Genomic DNA, 26323 nt, shown 5'->3' with positions numbered 1-26323 from the left:
GCCCGTTTGGTTTGTCCCAGCCTGGAGAGAAGCTGTGTATCAGTCATGTGGTAATGTGGTGAGTACACCCTGCAAAGGGACTGCCACTAGCCCCTGCCATGTTCTGATATTCCCACTGTCTAGTGATCATGCTGTCTGCCTCTTTCAAAAGTTTGGAAGTGCCGTGGGAGCGTCCAATCAGCGTGCAAACGTACCGGGGGGTTGTTTTGAATTACTGCAGCTGTCGTGCCAGTAGTGCCTGCTCTGCTGGTTCTGTGCAATGCGTTGGGCCATTTTCTGACACCAAACCATCCCCCAGCCGCATCCCCTGGTTGCTGTTAGATGCATCCTAAAACACGGTTGCATGAGCTCCTGAGTTCTGGCTTTCAGGCTTGAGCACCAACCTGTGTTGTCCATCATGAAGAAATATTACATCTCCATTTCACTGTGCTTGGAGCAACCACATTTGCTAAGAAACAGGGCTTTTGAAGCAGAGAATAAAATTGGTTGGAGACTGTTGGGTGGGAGCATCTTGCTAGAGCTTTGTGTTCCTTTATTTGAAAAAGGAGTTGCATTTGCTGAATGAAGGACAGCGTGGTTAGCAGGCCTTTGGGGAGTGTTTTTTGTAAGTCATGCATGTTTGAAACCATTTCCTCATCCCCAGCCTAGAAAAAAAATGTGGTTACCCACCAAACTTTTAAAGCTTCTAGATTATGACATTAGTAAGTGGGAAAAGTTGTGGCTGTAGATCCAAAGAAGTTGCACGTTCCTAATCTAATCAGGCATTTCTTTACAATTGTGCTGATTTTCAGTCTGACACAGATTGTTTGTGTTGTGGCAGGGTACAACCTCCCAGATTTCACAATCTGACTTTGACCATCTGCTCTCTCCACTGGTCAAATGGTGATCTTGGGGCTGGAGAGCCCCCAAACCTGGAGAAAACTTTTATAGAGCCATTCAAAAATGGTGATCTGCCTTCAAAACTAGCCAAACAGCAAAAGCCCAGATCTTTCTCCCTTTTTTTTTTTAATTAATTTTAAATTGACAAGGGAAATCACATGTAATTTTTCTAGTCAGTTGCCATTAATTGTCAGGAATGTATTTTTGTGAGGAGAGAAAAACTGTTTAAAAGCGAGAGGAGGGGGAATGATGCTTCCAAACTTTGTGATTTTTCTGTTTTCCTAAACCTGCCTTCCTGTAGCCTGTCTACCACCTGATCTATTTGGTATCCACCTCGTAACTCCCATTTTGGATGGGACTTGCTCAATCTGGCCCATTGGTTTCCTCCTCCTACCACCTTCTAAGTTTTCCCACATTCTGTTTTAACTTTCTTTTCTTTCTTTATTTACGTCCATTGCAGCCAGATCTCTATGGCTCACAGATGTGCCCAGGGAAGCTCCCAGAGGTGCGTCACAGGCCCCAAACGCTTCTTTGAGATGTCATAGCACTGCAGCAGCAGGTTGATGTGTGTGCAGTAGATTTGTTGCTTGGCTTTTCCCACTTCTTTTTTCATCTATCCCAAACTTTGGAGGCCCACGTCGTTTTGTGGACGATTTCTGAGGAGAAGCTGTGTGAGAGTAGATTGGGGTGGCAGGTTTTTCCTTCAGTGAGCCCTGCAATTCGCTGCTCAGTGTCAGCTGGGCACTAAAGGGGGAAATCAGGGAATTATCCTGGGTGACTGAACCAAGTTCTCACCAACAGAATTTCAGCGCAGAGCTGGGGCTTTTAGTGATTGGATCGATTTTCAAATTCCACCTCACCCATAAGATGTCCAAGAATTCATCCAAGGCTTTGGCACCCTCAGCCTGTTTTCTGAGTCCCTGGTTTCTGTATGTTTGCAGTAGAGAATCTAGAGGCATCCTTTACAGCTGTGGTACACCTCAGTGTCAGGATTTTGAGAGCTGAAAGGCAGATTCTTTACCCTGCAGTGTTCCCTGGTATGCTGGAAATTAATTACATATATTAATTATTATTTGAATCAGACAGCAGCGATCATTTCAGCAAAATGTGTTTGCATTCCTAAGCACGGAAAGTCCACTGTAAAGCTCCTAAAAAACACTGTGTTGTCCACCAATAGAGAGTAGTCTTGTTATGCCTGCCCTGAATCACCAGGCAAACAAGCTTAAGCCTTAAATCGTTATTCCATTGAAGAGCAGAGTTGAAGTTTCATGCCCTTTTTTACCTCTCACAGTCATTACTTTATTTTCTTTTTAAAGTTGGGTCCTGGTTTTAGCTAGTTTTTTTGATAAAGAAGAAATGATGGCATCTAATTTTAATTGTAAGGTGTCAATCGAAATTTCTGCAAGTAATCTTACAGCAAGCATGGGATCTTGGTAAAGATCTGTGAGGCTGCAGATTTTAAATACTCCAAACCCACTTTGTTTCCACTCAACACCTACAGGGCATTCCAGAGCAGTGGGCCAGGCTACTACAGACCTCCAACATAACAAAACTGGAGCAGAAGAAGAACCCACAGGCTGTTCTAGACGTTCTCAAGTTTTATGATTCGAAAGAAACAGTTAACAACCAGAAATACATGAGCTTTACGTCAGGAGGTAAGTTGGCATCTCCCAACAGGGGAGGTCAGGCTCCAAAACGAGTCAGAGCAAAGTTCAACATTCAGGTGGTCAGGAAGCAACCTTAACCAATTCCACGTTGTGGAATACTCCTGAAACTAATTCCAGTTTTCCCTTTTTTTTTTTTCCCCCCAGACATCATTAAAATTGTGACCTTGCTTTGTTGCAGGTTTTTAGAACTATCCAAGATTTTGAAACAAATTAAGATAGCATTAGTTTGGCAGAGTGCCTGTCCACAGCCTCAGCTACAAAAGGGGGGATGTGTGGACAGCATTTGGAATGTGACCTGCTGGGGTTCCATGTCCTCCAGAGGATCCTCTGTGGCAGTGGATCATTTCCTCAGTTTGAAAGTTCAAGCAAGACAACCTCCAAAATGCAGAAGTTTCTCACAATTCTTTCTAAAAGCTGTCCACTTATCTCCAGGATTGAGAGAAAGCTTTATTTTTTTTCCCTCCATATTCCATAAGGAAAGGATTTGACTAATTTGACACTTACTGCAAGCTAAAATAGCAATTCCCTTTTTGATGAAATGCAGAATTCCAGAACAGTTCATGTGTGCTCCTGAGCCCAGGAGCTGTTCTCATGCTTTGTGAGAACAGAGCTGCAACGGCTGAGGGGGGTCTTGAGGAAACTTTTGTGGGGAAATGTTGTCAGGAGGCTAATGAGAATGAATGCATGCAATTAATTGGAAAAAATAAAACACAGGAAGAAAAGGTGGAAAAACTGCTTTAGCTCTTGGGTGGAACAGAAGCATTGACAGTTAAAGAACAATTTGCATTTTCTTGACCAAATTTGTATTTATTTATTTACTGGCAAACAGGGCAATAAATAGAGGCAGTCTGGAATTTTGGCCTGTTTTCTTCTTGCTGTTGCTCGTGAAGGGATGGTGTGAAATAAAAATGATCTCCATTTGGGTTGGCTTGTTCTGTGGGCTTCCCCAAAACAGGTTTTTTTTCTAACAGCATCTCTTTGCTCATTGCAGATAAAAGCGCCCATGGATACATAGAAGCCCATCCATCGGTGAGTAGGAAAGGAACTTCTGATCTTCCTAGTGTTTAAGAATTGTGAAGCAAGCCGTGAGCTTTCCCTGGCTGATTTCTGATTTTCTGTTTGAGATCTTTTTAAAAAGGTCTAAGTTTGGTTTAGCAGACAGGAGATTGCTGGCTGGTTTTACCCGTGGTGTATATCATTCACAACAATATGCAGCACCGCTTAATGAGCCCATTTTAATTTAGTTTTAAAAATTTACAATCTCATTTCTATCAAGTTTCATAATTTCTCCTAACAGCTGGATATATAACTGAATATAAATAAGGTTATAATTGATACGTAACTCACTGGAACCACTGAAGGAGAGTTTTAAATAACCATCCACTCTAATTAATGCTGGATTGCAATAGCAATCCCAGAGATGTAGGAGTGACATACACATTAATACTGACCAAACTTATTAAGGGTTATTGTTAGTGAATCAAATAGCAAGTGACTGAATGGGGATTTGGCTTTTATTTTAAAGTGTTAAGCAGCTTCATGTGAGGTTTGGGATTACATAGCCAACTGTGTATAATGAAATGAAAATGATCTTTGAATATTCACACTCCAGATTTTCAATCAATGCCACTTCCTTTATCTTTACTAAAGCACGCTTCTCAGAGGAAGTGTGGTGTTCTCCAGAGCAGAGGTGTTCACCAGAGCAGAGTGAGCCTTCCCAGTGGCTTTTCCAGTGGGTGTGGACCCTTTGGCAGATGCTGTAGTATTTTTGTCTAGCAGACAGAGGCAGTAGTGAAACAGTCAGCATGACAAAACTACCGACTCGGGTCTCCCTGTTTGCTGTGGGCTTCCCTTGCTGGTATTCCTACTGGACAAAAGGGATGGCATTTTAAAGACAGATGTGAATATGATGAACGGTGCCTTTGATTAGCTCCAGGTCTCTAGTTGTCCTGTTGCAGCCAGCTTTAAAGCAGTTGGTAAACGCTTCACGAGGCACATTTTAGTTTTTTTGTTTCACCAGGAAATTTGGGATGACATAAGCCCCTGCCTCTGAGCAGCAACTGGGACTGGAGGGGTTCAGTGCACCTCAACCTTTAAGTGTTGTGCTGAGTTTAACTTAGAACTTGGCCCACAGGAGCGTGTGCATCTCTGGACTGGCCTCTGATGTCTAGGAAGAGTAAGGGTGTAGGTAGCTGTCAAAGCTTCACTCACAGTGCTGTCTGTCCACAGAGCACAAAAACAGCATCAGAACCTCCTCTGGCTCCCTCTGTGTCTGAAGAAGAGGATGAAGATGATGAAGAGGAGGAAGATGACAATGAACCTCCGCCTGTTATCGCCCCGCGGCCTGAACACACGAAATCAGTAAGTGCCAGCGTTGGTTAGGTCTGTGTTTGGTGCAGTGCAGAGCTGCAAGTTGCTGAGCAGACAGCGCCTGCTCTTTGGAGCTGAGGGGGCTTGGGTGGAAGTTCTGTCATGGAGCTTCACTCCAGCCACTGACTCTGGGAAAATGGGGTTTGAACTTCCACATTCACATTTCCTGGGACTCTGGTGGGGACCGACACTTTGTTCTTGTATCAGGTAAGAGGTACCATCACACCCTTTAATGCTGCAGGTGTGAAAATGAGCCACTTTGTCCAGCTGTGCAGGTTCCCTGCCAGCAGGAATAGCAGTCCACAGATGCAGTTCACATCCTGGCAAGATACACAGGACACGCTGTCCTCTGGAGGTACCTGCCCCTCTCCGTGGACTGTGTCAGAAAATCCATAAAAATTGAACATGAAACTGCCCATGAACTTGTTACCTTTCATTTTTGCTTGTTCAGTTGAGAAGTGGACAGCAAAACCAGTTTTAGAGTCCTGGATGTGGCTGACACGATCTTCCTAAGGGCTTGTACTTGAAATAGGATCTCAGGGGGAATCTCTGCCAGCCACCTTTCTGACACTAAATAATTTCTTGTCACAGATCTACACACGCTCTGTTATTGAACCTGCCGCTGCACCAGCACCAGCTAAAGAAGCCACCACTCCCCAACCTGAAAACTCCAACACAAACACTCTGTACAGAAACACAGACCGGCAGCGAAAAAAATCCAAGATGACAGATGAGGAGATCCTAGAGAAACTGAGTATGTCCTGGGTGTTTCGAGTCTGCTGCAGCAGTGTATTTCCTGCATGTGTCAGCGTTAGCTGCACCAAATGCTTCTCTCAGTTTGGTGTCACAGAGTCATTTACAGAAATTGTTGTGCTTCGAGGCAGCGAGAGAACCCTCGGGGTGTTCCTGCTGCCTCTGAGGGCAGCTGGGCCTGGGCTGGGTTTGCCTGAGCTTCCTTCTGTGCTGAAGGCAGAAGCAGAGATTGTTTCTGCTTGAGCAAAAGGCTGTGACCTAGTGAATGATGTAGGGAGCTCCTGTGTACTGATGGCCCAGTGGAACAGAATGTTTGGGTTCCTAATTTCTCTTTAGACTCCTAGCTTGTCATGAGGAGTCATCGAAGTCAAAATACTTTGCAAAAATCTGTTGGGTTTTTGTTTGTAGGAGGTTTTTTCATTGGTGTGGGGTTTTTTGCCAGTAGACAACTGCAGCACTAAGCTGGTTCCTTCAGCCTCAGTGAGCTCTCCTTGAGACAGTCACACATTTTCCAGGCTGTCCTTTTCGTGACTGTTATTGCTCCTCCTACTTCTGCAGTTCATTTTTATAGGAATTTTACAATTTTGTTGGTGAGCTCTCCTTTGAAAGGAGCATCTGCTATACATTCCTGAGATAACACAGCACTTTTTCATGGCTAATTCCCAGCCTGTCAGTACTGTTGGAACCCTCACTATTGGCCCCAACCCCTGTGCAGATCATACTCTGTTGAAGCACACCAAGCCCTTTGTGATTCTGCAGTGCAACCAATTTAATTTGCTTCTTGCATGTGCTAGCTGCCAGTGCAGTGTTCTCAGATTAAATGGCTGGGTTCAGAACAGAGCCCCGGTTACTCTGTGTCATTAACTGTTAGTAAAAAAAAGCAGATTGATCTACATGATGCTTTTTTATCAGAGTCTTGAATTCATTATATTTAAGCAGTGTGGTGCTTGTTCTGTTTTAACTCTCATGACTTCTCCACCTTGCCCACTCCCCCCACAACTCCCCCCTGTTTCTATGCTACTTTTAGGAAGATGTCCCCTGCACTCTTTTATCTAAAATTGCTTTCATAATTCTTTCTGCTTGAAATAACTTGAGTTCTTTTAGAGCTTTTAGAGTTTTATTAGTGAGTAAAGCCTGTAATATTGAGATAAGATCAAATAAAATTCTGTCTGTAATGAAATCATGACTATGTTCCACTGGTAACTATAAAACAGAACTGGCCCAATTGAGCTTTCTTATCCACTTAATTTAGGACTTGATAAAGGAAAGTGCTTAAAGACATCAAAATAGCTGATAGGTTTATCTTTTGTCCAGAGCAGGGAGTGCTTGTCTGAGAGGGAGCTGCGTACCTGTCACTTTGTTGATTTTAATGTTTTACTGTTTGATGTACATTGGCTTAAGCACAGGGAACAGTGGAGCTGCATTTCGGATCTGCTGGAAGGTGAAATCTCTGTTTTGAAGTGAGAATCTTGTGTTTTGTTTCTTTCAGGGAGCATTGTGAGCGTGGGAGATCCTAAGAAGAAATACACTCGATTTGAAAAAATTGGCCAAGGGTAAGTCATATCCCAGTTACTTGTGCAAAACCACGGGCCAGCTGTTTTGCTGGTGTAATATCAAGCATGAAGGTCAGAAAGCTCCAAAGAACTCAGATATGATCAGCTTTAGATCCTCCTATCTCTCAGTACTGATCAGAATTTGTAACTGTGGTCAGAAGTCATCATCAAAGACATCGTGATGCTGAGAGTATCTTATCTGCAGCAAGGAGCAGGGCCTGAAGGATCTCCTGTCCCTCAAGTGTGTGGCTCTCGTTTGCTTATTTTCTTCAGAGAAATCATTTTTGTGTGTCTCAAAATAATATGACGGTGCTCAAGAAAGGAGAAGAAACGTTATTACCTAAAAGAGTAACTTGTCACCTGAGAGCTGTCAGCTGACAGCTCTCAATAACATTTATTTCAAATATTTGCTTAAAACAATATTCAGTGGTCAGGCTTATAACCACATAGTTTAGAAACTGAAACCAGAGATGAAATAATAAGCTCTTTTTTCTAGCAGGGGTTGTAAAACCCAAAAATTCAGTAATAGACACAGTGCCAATGCACTTCAGAGGAAAGTACATCATCTGCCTCATGATGGATCTCTTGTGGATCCTGCAGGTTCTAGGCATTTATTGAGAATAATCACCTGAGCCATTCCCTTTTGACACCCAGCTTTGCTTACTGTAAATTGGATCAATTTGAAACATTTCCTGTGTGAGGAGGCAAGAACAAAAGAACTTACCTCAAAATCAGGTATGTGACTTGCATTTCAAGTACAGAGTGCCTGCACCGCTAGCGTTTGCTTGGCAGTCTGTGGTTCCAGGAGTTCCAGGAGGACTGGCACCATCTGTGTAACACCAGGACACTGCTGTCAGTGTAGGAAGGGAGCTGTTGACTGGCATCAGGAGATATTTTTGTGCCTTAACTGTTGGTGAGCTCTGAGCTCAGAGTAGCCTGTTGCTGACCTAGAATGGTTGGTGTGCTGCAGGAAGGCCGACACACTGGTGCTCTTTCTCTGGCAGGTTTTATCTGAGATCTCTCTGGTTTGGTAGGGCCCTTGTGGGAAAGTGTTTATGCTCCTTTTATTGTATGAAAACCCTTTCTCAAATTCCAGCTTGCTTCCTACCCGAAGCTTTGGTTCTTGCTGTCATTTGTAAAATGTCAGTGGATACTTCAAGCTGTGCCTGTCTCTTAGAAAAGAAGTGTCAGCTGAACAAGTGAGAGCAGAATAAACATGTGTGTGAAGCAGATTATTGCTGTCACTGTGAAAATGTGACCATCACCCTCGCAGTCTCTTATTTTGATTGTCCTAGGATTGAGCTTGTACAAAGGTGCCTTGACAGCTGGTGGAAAGACAAGTGGCCGGTGTGTGGCCTAAAAGGGTATTTAAATGGGTTTCCCCCAGCTTTTAGTACAGCCTGAAAAGTGCACAGCCTCCTTGGAGAGGAGTGAGTGTGCTGCCATTAACTAACTCATCCCTCTAATACTGCAGGCCAATTTACTGTGGTAGGACAAGATCCTAAAGGGAAAGATCATCAGAAAGCTGATCAAACAGGATGATCAATCAGGAGGACCCAAAGTGCTGCATGGCTGGGGTTTGGGTGTCTGCAGCAGTGCTGGGCTGTGGCACTGTCTCAGCAGTGCTGATGTGCTCAGTTAATGCAGGTGCCAGTTGCTGAGCTGCCACCTCTGCAGTGAGCTGGCTACAGCTATGCCAAAGGCAAGTGTTGTGTTGGAAATGAGCAGGTTTGTAGTAGCTGCTAATGAGAGCACTGCAGGGATGGAGAGGTGTGGCTGCTCAGAGAACTGCAGGCAGGGAGCAGCTGCTTATGTAAAGAAAAACAATTCGTCCAGCACGTTGCACTTCATGGCTTCATACAGGTGGGAAGTGAATAAATAGTGTGATGGTTTTACAGGCACTTTGCAGTGAACAGGAGTCAGCAGGCCTGTGCTGCAGAACAGGTCAGTGCTGAGTCCCTGTTTTGTTGTGTGTCTCCAGCTGAGGAGTAAAAATGTTGCTGACGCCAGAGGAAACTTAGTTCTAACTAGCACTTGATAAAGAGGTGGTGTTTGCTCAAGCAGTGTTAGCTCTTGTAGCAAGATAAATCGGTGTGGAGCCCTGAGCAGCCTGGTTAGTGCTGCACTGCATCACAGTGACACAGGTCTAATGGGGAGTCCTGGCTCTTGCCTAACTGCACTAGAGGTGCTGCAGAACTGATAAAAGGTCACTGAGCAGAAATGAGTTACTCACAAGTAAAAGTTTGTAATGCGGAATTGCAAAGCCTTTGCAATTCATTCACAGCTTTACTTAAATTACCTTTATCTAAACTCACAGGTGGCCTGGAGCATTCCAAAAGCATTCTAATTTCTGGAGCTGTTTTGACATAAAGCCTGATATGACTTTGCTCAGGAGAATCGTCTCAGCGTTAGCAATTCTGAATGAATATTGTTGACTTCTTATGAAAACAAATTGGATTAATCTTGCCAATTAGTCATAGGAAAATGCATTTGCCTTTACATTAAAAGAATGCATAGCACGCCCAGTGAGAATACTGCTCTCAGTGCAGACATAAGGTCTCTGTTGAATTAAACTGCTTCTGAAATATTTCAGCCTGCAGGTAAACAGACAAACCAAGGGAACACGTGAAAAGGAGCACACTGGTTTCGGCACTTGGAGTCACTGGCACACTTGCTGGATGCACATTCCTGCTTGTGAGAATTCCCTCCCTGGCTCTCCACTGCCTCACTGCCCCTGCACACATGGGCTTCTTAAATGATGGCAGTGTAAAGCTGTGGTTTAGCTCAGAGGGGTTTTCAAGCCCCTAGGTGCTTTGAAAGCCAAAGGAATTGCCTCTTCCTGGGGCCTTTTCAGCCCTTCACGTCGTTATGGGGAAGAACTCTTCATCTTTGAAGGAGAGGCAGATGGCAAACCAAACCCCACCCTGTCTAGTCTGCAGGTGAGCACACCATTTATTTCTGGTGGCTCTACAGCACTACCCATGTGTGCCACAAAAGCAGCACACGGACACCATGAAGAGTCCTTCACGTGTTAGGTGCACTCAGCAGAAGCAGCTGCCTACGGTTCTTGACACACAAAGAAGCTCTCTAAGTATCCTCTGTTCTGAGTCCTTCTCGATTTGTGTGTGAAATAATAGATGCCTTAACCTGCTCTAGCTGTGACCTCGCAGGACGGCTGGAAAATTGTTTACTTGCATGCTGGAGAAAGCTGTATTTAGATCTTTCCATCAAATGGCTGTCATATGTTCAGGGTTCTCAGAGTGACTGTGTGACATTGCCTGAGTTTGGCAGATGGATTCAATTTAAAGGTGTGAGAAGGCCCAACTGGATTGTGTGTTACATTTCATGGAAAAAACACACTCCCAGACACACAAAGAAAAAAGGGGGGAAAAGCTAAATTCAACACAGCAAAATGGAAAAGAATTAAATATACTATATTCCAGATTTTGTAGACATTTCTCCCCCTTCCCCTTAGGTTTGATTAAAAATAATGTCGCGTGTACACTGGAGATCTGCACCAGCCCTTTTTTTTCAGTTTTCTCTGGGACATGGCAGAGGCTGATGTGCTGCTGTGCTGTTGGCTGAGGAGTGGCTGAACCCTTTATCAACACTCCAGGCAGCAGAGCTCTCTTGTCTGGGCTGGCTTTCACTTCCAGGGACTGAAGTGTTCCTCAGTTTCTCCTGTTTTGTTCCTAGGGCTTCAGGAACTGTTTATACAGCGATCGACATTGCCACAGGACAAGAGGTAAAGTGTCAAACATCCGCTGCATGTTCATTCTGATCTTGTGCAGCAGACTACTCAGGTTAACGGTTTTTAATGTCATTTTAGGTGGCCATAAAGCAAATGAATCTCCAACAGCAGCCCAAAAAGGAACTAATTATCAATGAAATCCTGGTCATGAGGGAAAATAAGAATCCCAATATTGTTAACTATTTAGACAGGTAAGTTGTTCTGGTATTATCATGTGAATGTTTGTTTACACACTGCAGGCCAGAGCTTAAAAACCCTTTGATCACTGCAGAGCATGGAGCTCTTTATTATTTCTCTGCTCATCTCCAGTGGATGGGAGAAGATTGCATTGGCTCTGCGTTAGTCTTTTCTGGCATACATAGTTTGAAGTCTGTTTTCAGAAACCTGGACCATCCATATCTTACTAAAACAAATCTGTCAGTTCCATGTTCCAAGTATTTCCATGTTGTTTTGATGTTCTGGGGTTTGGGTTTTTTTTAAGTTGATCAGATTTTTTGTGTCTTGTGCAAAGTGCTGACAAACCATCCTAGAAACTCTTTCCTTTGGGCTGTTTGCACTATTTTCCATTGCTGAGGATGCCAGGAAGACTAAATTCTTGTTTCCAGAAACACCTAATTGGAGGTTTTTAATGGCCTTTCCTGTTTCTGGATGTATGTTTTGCAAAGTTTTGCAAACATCTGACCAACTTCTGTCCTCAGTGGTCCTCATCTCCCACACACACCCTCCTCCCATGGACAACTGTGAAAGTTACATTGCCTCCTTCCTGGGGTTAATGGTGGAATTCATGAGTTAAGGTGATGATCCTGGTCCCAGATTTATCTTTGCTTGCTTATCTTTCTAAAGCGCATTCTTCACTTGCTTGTCACCTAAGATATCTCCTTTTTCATGGATGTGTTTTTCTCCTGTAGACTGTGCAGATTCCAAGAACTGTGTACCCTAGAAGGAATGTCCTTCTCATTTTATTCTGTCTTCATTTGCAAGTGACCTGGATACAGGAATCACTCGTGGGTTATGATTATTCATTGGCTTGGCTGTGCACATTCCTCTCCTCAGCATTGTTTTCTCCTTTCAGCTACCTTGTTGGCGATGAGCTGTGGGTGGTGATGGAATACTTGGCTGGAGGCTCTCTGACCGACGTTGTCACCGAGACGTGTATGGATGAGGGACAGATAGCTGCTGTCTGTCGGGAGGTGAGGGAGCCCACTCGTGCTCCTGTTTGCACGGACAAGGTGCTGCTCCTGTTTCTGTGCTCTTGTCACTGTGTGGAGGAGGAAGAGCAGATCACTGCAGCAGCAGTCATTCTGTCTGTGTTTGCAGGGCACAGTCTGTAGCAGTAATTGATGTTTCCCTTGCCAGAGCTGGTGCGTGCCTTCTCCTAGAAAGACACAACTCTAAGTGTTGGTGCAGCAAGCTCTTCTCTTGACTGCACCATGTTCTGCCATTCCTCACCATTTCCCTAGAAAGGAAATCTCATGGAACCATTTCCTTTCTCATGTGATGAAATCACGTCATGGATTTTTACCCTTACACTGCTTTCTTTTCCCAGTGCCTGCAAGCCCTGGATTTCCTTCATTCCAACCAAGTGATCCACAGAGACATCAAAAGCGACAATATTCTCCTTGGGATGGACGGATCTGTCAAATTGAGTAGGTGTTCTTGGTCAAGTGCAGCATTCCTGGATGTGGGGTGTGGGGTAGCTTTAGATGCTGGCCAGTTCTCCAGAAGTGCTGGTGGGAGTGCCTGGACCCCTGCTCTGAGGGCACAGCTGCAATGTGCAGAGAGGTCTGGAGAGAACCAGGCTGCCAAGAGCGGCTTTGCTTTGTGTGTGACCCTTCCAGAGTGGAGGGAGTTACAGTCTAAAGCATCAAGTGATTAAGTAAAAGCCAGTGAATGAAACTTGAGGGTTTCTTTAAGTGGCCAATTCCATATTGCCTTGGCTACAGCCCTGAGGAAACACAGCATGGCTGCTGTTCCAGATTCCACAGTGCATTCTCAGACTTAAAGTGGCGGTTCTTTTGCTTGACTTTGTAATTCAAGCTGGCTTTAACAGTATTTATTTTTCTCCTCAGCTGATTTTGGCTTCTGTGCTCAGATCACCCCTGAGCAGAGTAAACGGAGCACAATGGTGGGGACTCCTTACTGGATGGCACCAGAGGTTGTAACAAGAAAAGCATATGGCCCCAAAGTGGACATCTGGTCACTCGGGATCATGGCAATAGAAATGGTGGAAGGAGAACCTCCTTACCTTAATGAAAATCCTCTCAGGGTAGGGTGAAATATCAGATACTGCTGTCTTTCTAATCTGTGCTGTATTTTGTCTTCCATGAGGTAAAATCCCGTTCACATCATTGAACTAGTTCTACAAAGGCTCACTTCTAAAACTGTTCCTACAGCACATCAGCATCTGCTGTAGCTTTGGTTGCATCACTGAGAACCTCAGAGGAGAAGTGACATGTACCTGTGCGGAAACTTGCCACTTTGACCTTCAGCAATGCTTGAAATTTCTCATGCCCTTTTTGGGCTCTCTTTGAGTTGTATCTCTGAAGGACAAAAATTTTCAAGTGCCATGCTTCTGCAGTTGGGGAATTTTTATGATAAGCATTGGAGCTGTACCTGCAGGCACAAAACTCGCTTCAGTCTCAGACCAGTGCTGATTGATTACCTGAACCTTCCAGGACAGATCACTGGTTGCCATAATTATTTATCAAACACGTTTCTAAAAGTATCTTTTAGCACAGATACTTGCAGTAAACTAGTGTATTTTGAAGTTTTCACTTTTATCCTAATGTCTCGAAATGGCCACTTCCTACACCAAATGAGTGTCAAGTAGTGGAGGAATGCATATGAGGATAAAACCTCATGACTGACAGCTAAAACAAAATGCTGCACAGTTAATTCCTGGGGGACTTTATGAGAAAATTAATTTTTATTTATATGTGTGCATTCTTTGTTGCTTGTTTTGTTTTTGGTTAAGGCTAGAATTAAAACAGAGCATGACCTTTAGCTTTGTCCATGCTGTAAGGCTGTGCTTGCTGTGGTTTGTGGCACCCAGACTGTTTATTGCAGACTGACAGAAGAGTCAGGACATACCTCCCAGCTGCTGAAGGAAAGAATACATCAATTACACAAATTCCACTCTTTCGGTTATACAAGTGTAGGGGAATTGCAAGTAACCTTGCCCCTGATGAGCTGCAGCTGTGCTAATTACCAGAGGGGAGGAAGAGGTTTCCTGTGAACCCATATTTCACTTGCAAAAAATGCAGTTGCCCTGTATCAGGTAGCAAAAACAGGTGAAAATAATTAGCATTATTGATCTGGATGCTGAAAATCCCCTCGTTTAATCTCAAATGTTGATTAGGGCTCCTCAAGAAGCCTTAGATCAGCTGTTAGAAAGATAACTGGATTTCCTGTTCTGTCCAAATTCACAGTCAGATATTCTTGAGATCTGTGTAAGAGGTCTCAGCTGCCTCCAAACAGAAGAGCTTAGAAAAGCAAGACTGCTTTTTACAGCAAAAATTTGAGCTGATAGTGCACACTAATTGTTGGATTGCTTGTAATATATAGTGAATATATTTCTTTTATAGCCCAAGCCACTTTCTCCATGTCACCAAGCCTTCAGCATTCCAGCTGCCAAAAGCTCCTGTTTCCTGCCTGGCAGTTTCTGGGATGGGGATGTCATTAATGCATTTACTTGAGTATTGAAATTAGTGGAGGGTTACCATAGGGATGGAATTACTCTTCTTTTCTGACGAGATTATTCAAAGTTTTACCACATAAGAGAAGCTGATTTGGAATTTAGGGACTGCTGAAAGATAGTTGAAGGTGGGTCCTGTCTGCCCAGTTATGCCTTTTCATCATAATACATTTGTGCATGCAAGTTGACCTGTCTGTTGAACATGAGACTCCAAATGTTTCTGGATTTTTATCCAAGGAATAATCTGTTGGATTTCTTTGTTTTTTAATCCAGTCACCATTTTTTATCAAGAACAAAGAACTCGATGAATTTTGTATTATAGCAGCCATACTTCAGGGACCAGTGAGCACTGCAGAGATACATTTTATGTAATAATCCTTCGAAATAACATATTTAGACCCTTTAGACTCTTTCAAATGGCCTGTGAAGCTGTGTCAATACTTGGAGAAGTAGAATGTGCTGATGTAGTTCCTGCTAAGTCAGCCAATGAAATCAGCTGTCAAGGCAAGATCATTTTGATGTTGGAAAACCTGTGACTGCATCAGGGGTTTTTTGGGTTTTTTTTGAGGGGTTTTTGTTGTTGTTGATATATGAAAGTCATCTCCAGCCCTGTGCCAGAGAAGAAACTGCCCAGTGGAGATTGGAGCTTAAAAACACTCTGTGTGAGTATTTCTGGGTGTGAATGGAAGCGTTTTCTGTTTCCTTTGTCTCCAGGCACTGTATCTGATAGCGACAAACGGGACGCCGGAGCTGCAGAACCCAGAGCGACTCTCGGCCGTGTTCCGAGACTTTCTCAACTGCTGCCTGGAGATGGATGTGGACAGGAGAGGGTCTGCCAAGGAACTTCTGCAGGTAAGATATGGAACACCTGCAGGTGAAACAGATGGCCGAGGGATCAGTTTTCTGGTCAGATAAAGGCAGCAGGTGCCTCCCACCACTTAATCTCCAAGTCTTGGTGCTTTCAAACTAAAACTAATCCTAGAATGGTTTGGGTTGGAAGAGACCTTTAAAGGTCATCTAGTCTGACTGAGCTGGGATCTCTTAAACTAGGTCATGTCACTCAGAGCCCCATCTGACCTGATCTTGAATGCATCCAGGGATGGATTTCTACCTACAGCATCCCTGGGAAACCTGTCCAGTGTTTCACCACTCTCCTTGTAAACAATTTCTTAATTGGATCAAATCAGAATTGATCCTCTTTGGGTCAAAAACCAGTCCTTGATCTATTGCAGCAGGCCCTGCTAAAAAATGTGTCCCCAACTTTTCTTAAAGCCCCCTTGAAGTATTGAGGAGTTGCAAAGTGAGGTGTGCCCAGGGCCTGCCCTTCTCCAGGCTGAACAAGCCCAGCTCTCTCAGCCTTTCCTCAGAGGAGAGATGCTCCATCTCCTGGCCTTGTTTTGTACTTTTGGGAGTGAATTCAGTTTTAGCTCTTGACAAAAGAACTGAAGTAGAACGATACCAGGTCTAGAGGCCTGAAATGGTGGTGGTGGAGGAGGAGCCCAGTAAAAGCAGTCCCAGCCAAGCTGTCAGAGATTTGGCTGTGGGGAGATCGCTGTGAGCCGCAGAGGGGGCCCCAGCTTGTCCCTCCTGCTCCTCTCTTAGAGGTTTCTGCCACTAAGTCCCATTTTTAGAGGTTTCTGCCCCCCAAACAGGGACAGCTGAACAGGATTTGTCCCAGCCCTGTTGGCTTCCTGGCACAGTCAGGCTGCTGGAGGTTTGCTGCCAGGTTTTGTGGCAGAGAGGGAGCTGCGGAATGTTCCACTTGAGTGTCCCTGCTGGGAAGGAAGGTGCCAGCCAGCGCAGGAGGGCCAGGCCATGGAAGGGTGGACACTGCTCTCCCTGCAAGCCAGAGCTGAGTCCATCAACTCTTACCTCCCTGCTCTTGACTTGCTGCTGAAAACCTCAGTACAGGTCTTGAGAAAACCTAAATCCTACTGGGTTAAACATTTCTTAGAGCTACTGGTGTTTCCTGAGGAATGACTTACACCCATCCTATTTGACAATTAACACAGTTTGTGTCTTTAGAAAGGAGGAACCTAAATGACTCTTTAAGTTTCCTGAGAGGAATAAAGCTCTGGGGCAGCAAGCAGCATTCCCAGAGCACTGGCTGGGCAAAAATCCCAGCGAGCTGAAGACACCTGGAAAAATGGATTGATAGGCCTGTGATAACACTGTCCTGGACATGAAGGTGGAAGTGCAGAGAGTCCCCTCAGTCCTATTTCTGGGTATTTCTGCTCACAAGTGGAATCCTGGTTGAGTCAGTAAGGAACTGAGTTTGGAAAGTAACGGTACCTTTCTTGTTTTGTTTTTTTCTTCCTTTGGGCAGCATCCATTTTTAAAATTAGCCAAGCCTCTCTCGAGCCTGACTCCTCTGATCATTGCAGCGAAGGAAGCAATTAAGAACAGCAGCCGCTAGCACTGCAGGTCGGCTTTCTGCCCTGCCAGCTCGGAGCAGGACTGAGAACACAAACTCTGTAAAACCTCAACTCTCATGCTGCGGGACAGATGGATGGATGAACAAACCAACGGTCACAGTCATGGTGGTGGGACCACCCCAGTTCCTCAAGGAGTAAAAAAATTATCATTTGTCTTCTTCCTGCTTTCTGGCTCCTTAATTTATTTTTAAGATGAATCGGGGCTAAGGACAGAGAGGTAATGACAGAAAATGCTTTGCTGCCTCAATCATTTCCAAGGTAAAGCAAATTCAGTTGGAAGATTCCCTTCCTTCTCACCCTGTGAATAAGCTGTACATTCACTTTTAAATTGTCGGTTCTTTCTTAACGATGTAAAGTCGTGTTTATGGGGTTTTTGGTATGGTTTGGAATAGGAGAAGGGCAATTCTTCATTCATTAACTCCAGACTGCCTTTTGAACACGGCCCACTTGCCGGTTTTTGCCCAGCTGCGGTACTTCTACACGAGGAAGAAAGTGCAATTGCATTTCCAACCAAAAAGGAATGAAGAGTGGGACAGACGAGACATCCTGTGGAGATCCAGGCGTTCAGCTGGGACTGTGCAGTGGCTCTGTTCTTGCCAACTGGATTTGTACCCCGAGCTGCAATCTCTTTGCCCGGGTGCGAGTTCTACTCAGCTGGAGCAGCAGAAAGATCAGTCGCTGTGCTCGGGACAGGTCTGTCTGGTGCAAAGGTGTCAGGGCAGTGTGAGGGGAGAGTGTGCTCAGCCGTGCCTGGGGCTGAGCCCAGCAGAGCCCAGAGCATCCTGAGCATCAGCAGAGCCAGGCTGGCAGGAGGTGCTGGTAATGACAAGTGGCAGCAGCCTGGCCGTGGGTACCTGTTCTGGGACAGGACTGATTCTCCCGTCTCAGAGCCAAACTGGGGGAGGACTGGTCTCCAGGGAAGTCGTGGCCCTGCTGAGAAATGCACAGCCTGGTGGGATTGGCCATCCCGAGCCTCTGCAGGAGTAGAGAAGGACAAACGGAGCAGTGGTGTCGCTTCTGAGGGTACCTGTTCTTCTCCCAGCTGTCTTGTAGGTCCTGGGAAAGGCCCGTAGTGTCTGGAATTCTCGGCAGAGGGGGGCAGGAGCAGGCTGCTCTGCAGGCCCTGCCCAGGTGAGCATCCTCTAGGCACTGGAGTTCTGCCCTGGGAGCCAAGGCTGACCCAGGGAACAGCCTGCAGGTTCAGATCAGCCAGTGCAGCAGCCAGCTCTGGAAGAAAGCGCCTTAAAACATGGAGTTGTGCACTGAGCAGGAACAAAAGTGTGCAAGAAATGCAGAGTGGATTGCAGAATTACTTGGAGGCACCAGTCCAGCCTGCTTTCTGCTGTCCCACCTATGGCAGGCACTGCGCAGTGAAACTCTTGAGTTGCTGCAAGAGAGAGCTGGGGATGTGCCTGAGGATTGTGCTTGACAAGTCAGCGGATTTGGAAGGGAGCAGAATACTTTCAGTATGCAATTTGTGTTTTATTTATTTGTTTCTGAAAGACCCAGCGTGGCTTCACTCAGTAAAAGCATTTGCATGGCGTATTTGTTGCTGTATTTTAGGAGTACAACTCGTGCAAGACCCTCAAAACAGCAACTGAAGCAACATACACCCAGTGAGCAAAAAATCCCTCACAGTAGAACTGCTTCCTTCTATAGATCTTCATGTTGGCCTGGTCCTGCAGAGGGTTAAGTAGCCTTTAAGGCACTCACTGCCTTCATGTCTGGCCAGCAGTAATGAAGGATGCTTGGGCTGTTGTCGAATCGGGCCAGGAGCATGTCTGGCTTTGGGGCATCCTGTTCAGCTGCAGTCTGTGTGTGGCAAGTGTCCTCACTGCTGCCATTGCAGTGCCACTGGCAGGGGCAACCCTCCTTGAGTTACCACAGCTAAATACAAATTAACTTTGTTTCATTCCTGGGGAGCACAGCGCGTCTGATTTTTCAGATGACCAAATAACACGGTGAGGTGAGCAGCTCTGGTTTCCTGAACTGGGGAACGTCGGGAGGAGCTGAGGGAGCTGCCAGGAGCCCACAGCTGGAGAGACAGTGGTTGACAGGACCTGCAGCAGTGGCTGCCAAGCTTTCCCCCCATCAAAGAAGCTCCTGGGGAGTGGGAGTGGCCAGGACAGCAGTAGCACAGCAGAGGGGTGTGCAGCAAGGTGCTGAAGCCCTGCCAGCTGGACCAGGGAGCAGTGATGTCCACCCGATAGAAAGCCTTGGCTTCTCTAAGCTCTGCACCCACCACAACCCATGCAGCAGCCCAGACAGAGCTCAGGTGGGATGCTCCAAGGCCAGTCCTGGCGGCAGCAGCGTGGGTACAGCTGTGGGACGTGTGCCCAGGGAGAGGAACTGCTCTGCTCTGGGCCAGAGCTGCAGCAGGAGGTGAACGGGGCGGGAATATCCAGGCTCACTGAGCCCTTTCCATCGTTTACCAGCAGTCCTGGCTGAGGGGGAGATCCCAGGTGACTGGACTATGGCAAATGTGACACTGATCTACATGAAGACCTGGAAGGAGGATTTTGGGAACTACAGGTCTGTCACCCTGACCTACCTCGGTGCTGGGAGAAGTCATGGATCATCTGGAGATCATCTGGAGTGCCATCACAGGGCACGTACAGAACAACCACGGGATCAGGCCCAGCTACTGTGGGTTTGTGATAGGCAGGTGCTGCCTGAGCAGCCTCATCTCCTTTTACAACCGCAACTCCTGCCTAGGGCATGAGGGGAAAAGCTGTAGATGTCTTTACCTGGAGTTTAGCAAAGCCTGTGTCAGTGTTTCCCACAGCTTTCTCCTGGAGAAACGCCTGCTCCTGGCTTGGATGAGTACACTGTTCTCTGGGTCAAAACAAACCTGTGTGGATGGCTGGGCCCAGAGTTAGCAGGGAATGGAGTCACATCCAGCTGGGGCTGTCACCAGTGGTGCTCCAGGGCTGGGTGCTGGGGCAGTTGTGTTCAGTATCTGTATCTGATCTGGGTGAAGGGATCGAGGGCACCTCAGGTACCGCCAGGCTGGCTTGGAGTGTTGATCTGCTGGAGGGCAGGAAGGCTCTGCAGGGGGATCTGGACTGGCTGGATTGCTGCTCCAAGGCCAGTTGGATGAGGTTCTACAAGGCAAAGTGTCAGGTCCTGCACTTGGGTCACAACAACCCCCTGCAGCTCCAGGCTTGGGATAGAGTGGCTGGAAAATGCCTGGTGAGAAAAGACCTGGGAATGCTGCTTGAGATCAGCTGGACATGAGCCAGCAGTACACAACTACCTGAGAAGAGGCTGGAGCAGTGGGGGATCAGTCTCTTCTCCCAAATAACAAGCAACAGGACGAGAAGAAATGGCTGCAAATTGTGCCAGGGAAGGTTTAGTTTGGTTATAGGAAAAATCACCAAAGGATGGTCAAGCATTGGAAGAGGTTGTGCAGGGCAGTGGCTGAGAACCACCTCTGCAGGGATTTAACAGATTTGGGGCACTTGGGGACAGGTTTGGTGGTGGACTTGGCAGTGCTGGATTGATGGCTGGACTCAGTGAGCTCAGAAGTCTTTTCCAATCTGAACAATTCTGTTCTGTTTAGAAGACTTTGTTTCTTTTGTGAGGTCCCATTTTTGTCCGTCAGCTCAAGATCTGTGTCTGTAGGAGAAGCTTCCTTGAGAAGGAGTAATTTGGGCTGGAGATGGGCTGCCCTCAATGTGTAAAGCATTCATCAGGATGAATTTGTTTGTATTCCTGTAAGAAGTGAAGAAATGAGTGACAGTTTCTGTTTCCAGTATATCTTTTTTTTTTTCCTATCCACAAAAGAACAGATAGCCATCCTTTAAAAGGAAAGCACTTTGTAATGGCACATGTTTGCTGGACATACAGTCTAAATACTTCTGTTGACAAACTACTCTGTTTGATTGGGCAAGGGGGGAATTTCCTATTTATTTCCTTTACCTGTATTTCAGCATCTCTGATAAAAATCCTTTCCAGAAGATAGCAGGTATGAAAAATAAGGAAATCAAATGGTAGCTTTCTTTTTTTCTAATCCGTGTATGCCTCAGCATACAGAATATTGTTGGCATTGACTTTTTAAAGACAGCCGCTGTCCCAAGAGGCCTTACTTTTTATGTTATTAAATATCATATTCCTTTTTTCTTTGCATCAGCAACTCCAGAGATTTTTCTTTTCAAACCAGTTCCTGGGAGGGGAGGCAGACAAGATGCAGCAGAAATAACCTCTGGCAGTGGCTGTTTTCTAGCCCAGCTGAGAGTGTGTGACATGCAGGGAATATTACCTCCAGTATCCCTGTGGCTCCATGCTTGGACCAGTCGCTGGTGCTGATTCACACTCACTGATAGTGAAAGATGGCAGCTGTGTTTGTGTCCTCCCTGCCTGGATATTAAATGTAGAAAAGACACAAGTATTTTTAACAAACCTAACAATCCAGTCCTGAGGGAGTCCAGTCTTGTACATTATTTACAGGCTCACAGAGTTTAATAGGATTGACATTGGCCTTGCAGAAAGGAAAGAGACAAATACTGTAAAATCTCGGGAGCCACCTTGGGTATTCTGACTGCTGTCCTCAGATCACACAGTTAGTTTTGTATCTTTTTGAAGTATTAGAAATAGTCCGTTTCTGTTGCAAAATGAAAACTAAAAGTTTCAGACACTTTTATTCCAAGGTTTTAAAACATTGGTTAATTGCCTTCATTTTTAAATTAAACTGAAATACCTTCTCCAGGAACTTGACCGTGATTCCCATCCCTGCAATGAAGATGTGAAAATGAGCTCACTGTGGTTTAAATGTGTTTTGGGACAGAAGCATGGTAGCAGTAAAGTCAGGGAAGTTTGAGAAGCACAGAAAAGTTTATTTATTTAAGAAAAAAAGAAAAAAAAGATAACCATACCTATGTAAAATTCCATAGAGCTCCTGTGTGTGCACTCCTGGGAACCTGCACGGGGGTGGGTCTTACAGTGCTCTCAGGGCTGGATCCCAAACTTGGGCCGGGGTTCCATTCTCACTTCTTGTGTCCAGTGCTTTTGTAAATATATGTGTATTTATTCTTCATCTTTGGCTACTGGTTGGCTGCTTCATCTTTGGCTGCTGAACAGTTTGGTGTACTGTTCCAGTGCACACAGACGAACTCAAAAAGGTTTGTGCTGAGTTTCTTTGAGGCCAGTGGCTGCACTTGGGCACATCTTTGTGTCGGTCCTTCCCTATGTCCTGCCACCAAAAATTAAGCACATTCCAGTCACCATGAGAAGGGAAGTACCTGTCTCCTGTCCTCTAGTTGTAGGAACTGTTGCTGTACTCTGTTGTCCATACAGCAGTAATTTCCAGTATATAATCCTTGCTGTGGCTGCTGACTATTCCTCACACTGAGCATGTAAATATTTGTATTCCTTAGTCCAGTCCTGAGCAAATCCAGTGAGCGAACAGCCAGAGAGAGCCCTGTGACATCTCCCATTAAAGGCAGGAGCCAGTGTTTCTTTGCTTGACACCCAGGACATGCACTCCAGTGCCAGCTTTGCCTTCTGAGTGCTACCAAGTCCTTGCTCCATACACCTTCCTGGTGTTCCTGTCTCCTCTTGGAGCCTTCATTCATGCCCACGTGTGCAGCAACTTAATGATGGGTTGATTAAGACCTGTAAGTGTTTATCTCCTTTTTTTTCCTCTCCTCTTCCCATACCAGATAAATATCTCCGATTTTATCCCAGATTTTCAGGAAGCAGACAAAGGGTAACCTTTGTCTTTCAAGAGAAACCATCCAAACTTTTTTTTTGAGTGTGATTGGCACTTCACAGATCTTTAAAACTTCTCTTTGCTTGTGTCTGTCCTTGAGCTGACAGGGTGATTTTATTTTTCTCACTGAGACTTGCAGAATCTCACTTACCCATCTCTCTTTGGATGCAGTTTAGAGCCGATTGCCATAATCCTAGGTGTGCATCGTGCCTGCAAACCATCACTGGCTTGAGCCTACCAGCAGCTGCATGTACCTTTGGTTACAAGAGTTATCTCAAAAGAAAAAATGGTCTTAGAGTAGAGGAGAGATGCCCATATGCTCTGCAGGGGTGCACAAGCCTGCAGACCTGGAACAAGACCTTGTTCTTGCTGCTCAGCAGTTCCCCCAGGCAAACACTGGAGTTCTGCAAGAATCTGACCTTGACTGAGGAAACTGGGGCCAATACCATTAGTTAAAGCTGATAATATTGAAAAGTGCTAATTAATTTAATAGCCTGTGCTCACAGTGGCTTTGCCCCGCACAGTTTTCAAGCAGACCACACAATCAGCTTCAGCTCCTGTGTGTGAGGTACCTTGTGCTCTGTTTGGTGGCACCGTGTTTGCAGCTGCTGGAGGCTTGTGAGCAGCACCTGCCTTGCCCAGCTTGGGTGCAGAGCCAGAAGGAGCGTGGCTGGGCACCATGGCCTGGGCTGGCAGCTGTGAATGCAGGTCAGAAGAGCCGTCAGACACACGTGCACGCACCTTTGAATCACAGCTCCCTGTTGTTAACAGCTTTATGGATGACAGCCACTAGAACAGGTTCTGACCCTGGTATCCAGAGGTCTTTTCCAACATAAAGTATTCTACAGTGAGTCTATCTGCTGGATTCAGCCAGGTGCGTGTTAGCTGCTTTAGTTTGATCAAAAAGGTCCCTGTTGGTCAGCTCTTGTGGCCTAAGGCTTCAGCTTCTTTAGCTCCTCGTGCTGAGATGCTCATTTTGAACAAGACAACTTGGAGAGAAGAATTACATTTCATCCAGTTTCTTCTGGGACACTGGGAGGGGAGGGTGTGAAAACATGAGTATTGTTTACGTGTGAGCTCCTCTCTGCCCTTCACGCCTCTCAGGGGTTTGAAACAGGAGTGAGTTTTCCTAAAGGGTGAAATGCAGTGTGTTACTTCTCCCAGGTCTGGCTCTTCCCAGTCTCTGACCTTGCCTGGTTTTGTCCCTCTTGCTGTGTGCTCTCTGTGCCCCCTGTGCTCAGTGGCTGCTGCCCAGGACTGTGGAACTGGCACAGATCCAGTGGTGGATACCCTCCCTTTTCTGCCCTTGGAGCTGCCTGCTCACTGCAGCCTTTTCCATCTGGAAACTCGATCTAGGGAGGGAATGCCCACCTCTGTTCCTTGCAAAACCTCCAGGAGCCTGGGGCTGCCACCTAAATTCAGTGCATTGAGGGCTCCCAGATGCCTCAGGCTGGTGTGACACCGCTGCAAGTGGGAGGGAACAGTGGCAGGAGGTTTTTTTGAAAGGTCCGTTTGCTGTTGCACACTGTGTGTGTCCAGCCCTGCCCCAGGCTTAGGGATCAAGTCCAGGCGCTGCTGCTGCTCCCTCTGGAGTCAGTGAGAATTTGGTTGTTGCTTTCAGTGACAGCTGAACCGGTCGCTGCAGCAGCAGGTGCTGACAGTGCCCCAAGCCCCGGGGCTGCCAGGGTGGGAGGGAGCTGCCCCTTGTTCTCACTCTGCCTCACACAAAACTGCTGTCACGAGTGGGGCAGCACAGCAAACGGGCAGCCTGTGAGTCTCTCCCAACCTTGTCTCTTGAGATTTTTGACCTTTGAGCTTGGGCTGTACAAAGGCAACTGCTTTTGGTCCCTCCGTGTTAACCAATGCTGCTAAATCCATCTGTAGCACAGCAAGGGGAAAAGCCTCAGCCCTGCAGGGCCGGGAGCTGCCAGAGGGGAGGGAGCTGATCCACACGGGAACCAGCAGCAGGGGACTGGAGCACCTCCTTGGGCAGAGCCCAAATTCTGCGAGGGAATAACAGAGTTATTCTCGTGCACTGTTGTGTCAGCACTGCAGGTGCTGTGCCTGCAAACACGTAGTTGGAGATGTGCAAAAGAATTCTGCAACTCTTGACTGGATCAGGATGTCACCAGTGCTGAACTCCAGTTTAGTCCAAAGCAACCAGTTTACACCTATGCTGGTGTGTGCTAGATTTTTTTCTTCAGGGTATCCAGACAAAAGTAAACAGAGGAGGAGCCTACATTTTCATTGTTTATCAGAAATGTATCTCATTTTGCTGTACATTCCTTTTTTAGGATGTGTTATCTGTTTAAAAAAAAAAAAAAAGAAAAAAGAAGAGAAAAAACAGAAAAAATACGAAAGAGAAAAACAACAAAAAAACAAATGTGTAGTGAAAAATCTTCTGTAACTTTGGATTAAGAGGTAACTGATCTTTTTAAAAAGAGAACTAAGTTATTTACTTTGTAAATGTGCTGATGGCATGGATCCATCTTATTGACCTCAGCATCCTTTTTTTAAAGATTTTGGGTTTTGTTTCCAATATTAAGTTATTTTAAATTGTGGTTGAAGCAATAGGAAATTGAAATATGGATTGTGCATGACTGTGTCTTGAGTGTAAAAATATTGCAGTTTGAAACTTGGACCTAAAGTATTGCAAATAAAAGTTATAAATTCCAATGGATTGTGTGACAGGAGCTTTTCCTATAGGATGTGCAGCATCAGAAAGTCTTCATCGGTGTGGCTGTGGGTGCTTTTAGCTTTGTCCTGTGCCACTCTGTGTTGTCATGACAGAGGACTTCATCTGCCACCAGCCCAGGTCACCCTCTGCCACCGCAGCTCCTGGGAGTGTTCCTGCTGCTTCCCTTTTGCACAAATCAGAGAGCTGGGATTTTTCCAAGTCTCTGTCTCTATTGTGCCATATTCCTGAAGAACCAGCAGCCCATCCTGATGAATACGGTGAGTTATGTGGATGGTTTTCAGTTCCCCTTCCTGCCTAGAAATCCTGAAACTGCTTCTGAATGCTGCTCCCTTCAGCTCTTGGACACTGCTCACACAGAGCTGGGGAAAAATCCTCTGGCCGCCAGCTTACAAGGTGAGTTATACCAAAGTTAGAGCTCTGTGGGAAATCTCGATCCATCCCTGTCATTTAAATATGTCTACATGGGGGTGTGCAGGGATGTGTCTTGTATAGAAAGGAAGAATTGTGCAAACAACGTGACTGACACTTTCACTGTCCGTGTTCACTCCATACCCATGGGTACAAACACATTATGGAAACCCTGGCACACACAGCCCCTCCTGGCCATGGATGCAGAGCCATCCAAGAGCCCCTGGCACACACAGCCCCTCCTGGCCATGGATGCAGAGCCATCCAAGAGCCCCTGGCACACACAGCCCCTCCTGGCCATGGATACAGAGCCATCCAGGAGCCCCTGGCACACACAGCCCCTCCTGTCCGTGGATACAGAGCCATCCAAGAGCCCCTGGCACACACAGCCCCTCCTGTCCGTGG

The 26323-nt window shown here is 45.9% G+C and overlaps 1 protein-coding gene across 4 annotated transcripts in view; it reads left to right on the top strand.

Moving 5' to 3' along the window:
* The window catches only part of PAK3 (p21 (RAC1) activated kinase 3), a 101598-nt gene extending 76110 nt beyond the window's left edge, over positions 1–25488 (top strand). For all 4 annotated transcript variants that reach the window (XM_040084272.2, XM_040084271.2, XM_040084269.2 and 1 more), the window contains exons 4-15: positions 2381–2534; positions 3538–3575; positions 4776–4907; positions 5508–5670; positions 7159–7222; positions 10919–10967; positions 11052–11164; positions 12046–12163; positions 12520–12619; positions 13043–13239; positions 15382–15519; positions 16994–25488. In XM_040084272.2, the coding sequence (XP_039940206.1) occupies positions 2381–2534; positions 3538–3575; positions 4776–4907; positions 5508–5670; positions 7159–7222; positions 10919–10967; positions 11052–11164; positions 12046–12163; positions 12520–12619; positions 13043–13239; positions 15382–15519; positions 16994–17083 (1356 nt within the window). In that variant the 3' untranslated portion in view covers positions 17084–25488. The remainder of the gene's footprint in view (positions 1–2380; positions 2535–3537; positions 3576–4775; positions 4908–5507; positions 5671–7158; positions 7223–10918; positions 10968–11051; positions 11165–12045; positions 12164–12519; positions 12620–13042; positions 13240–15381; positions 15520–16993) is intronic.
* The last annotated feature ends 835 nt before the right edge of the window (positions 25489–26323 follow it).

The sequence above is a fragment of the Hirundo rustica genome, chromosome 21, assembly GCF_015227805.2.
Source record: "Hirundo rustica isolate bHirRus1 chromosome 21, bHirRus1.pri.v3, whole genome shotgun sequence".
In the NCBI taxonomy this organism is placed as follows: Eukaryota; Metazoa; Chordata; class Aves; order Passeriformes; family Hirundinidae; genus Hirundo; species Hirundo rustica.
The sequence above is the reverse complement of the archived record's forward strand: the minus strand, read 5'-3'. Positions and strand labels throughout refer to the sequence as shown.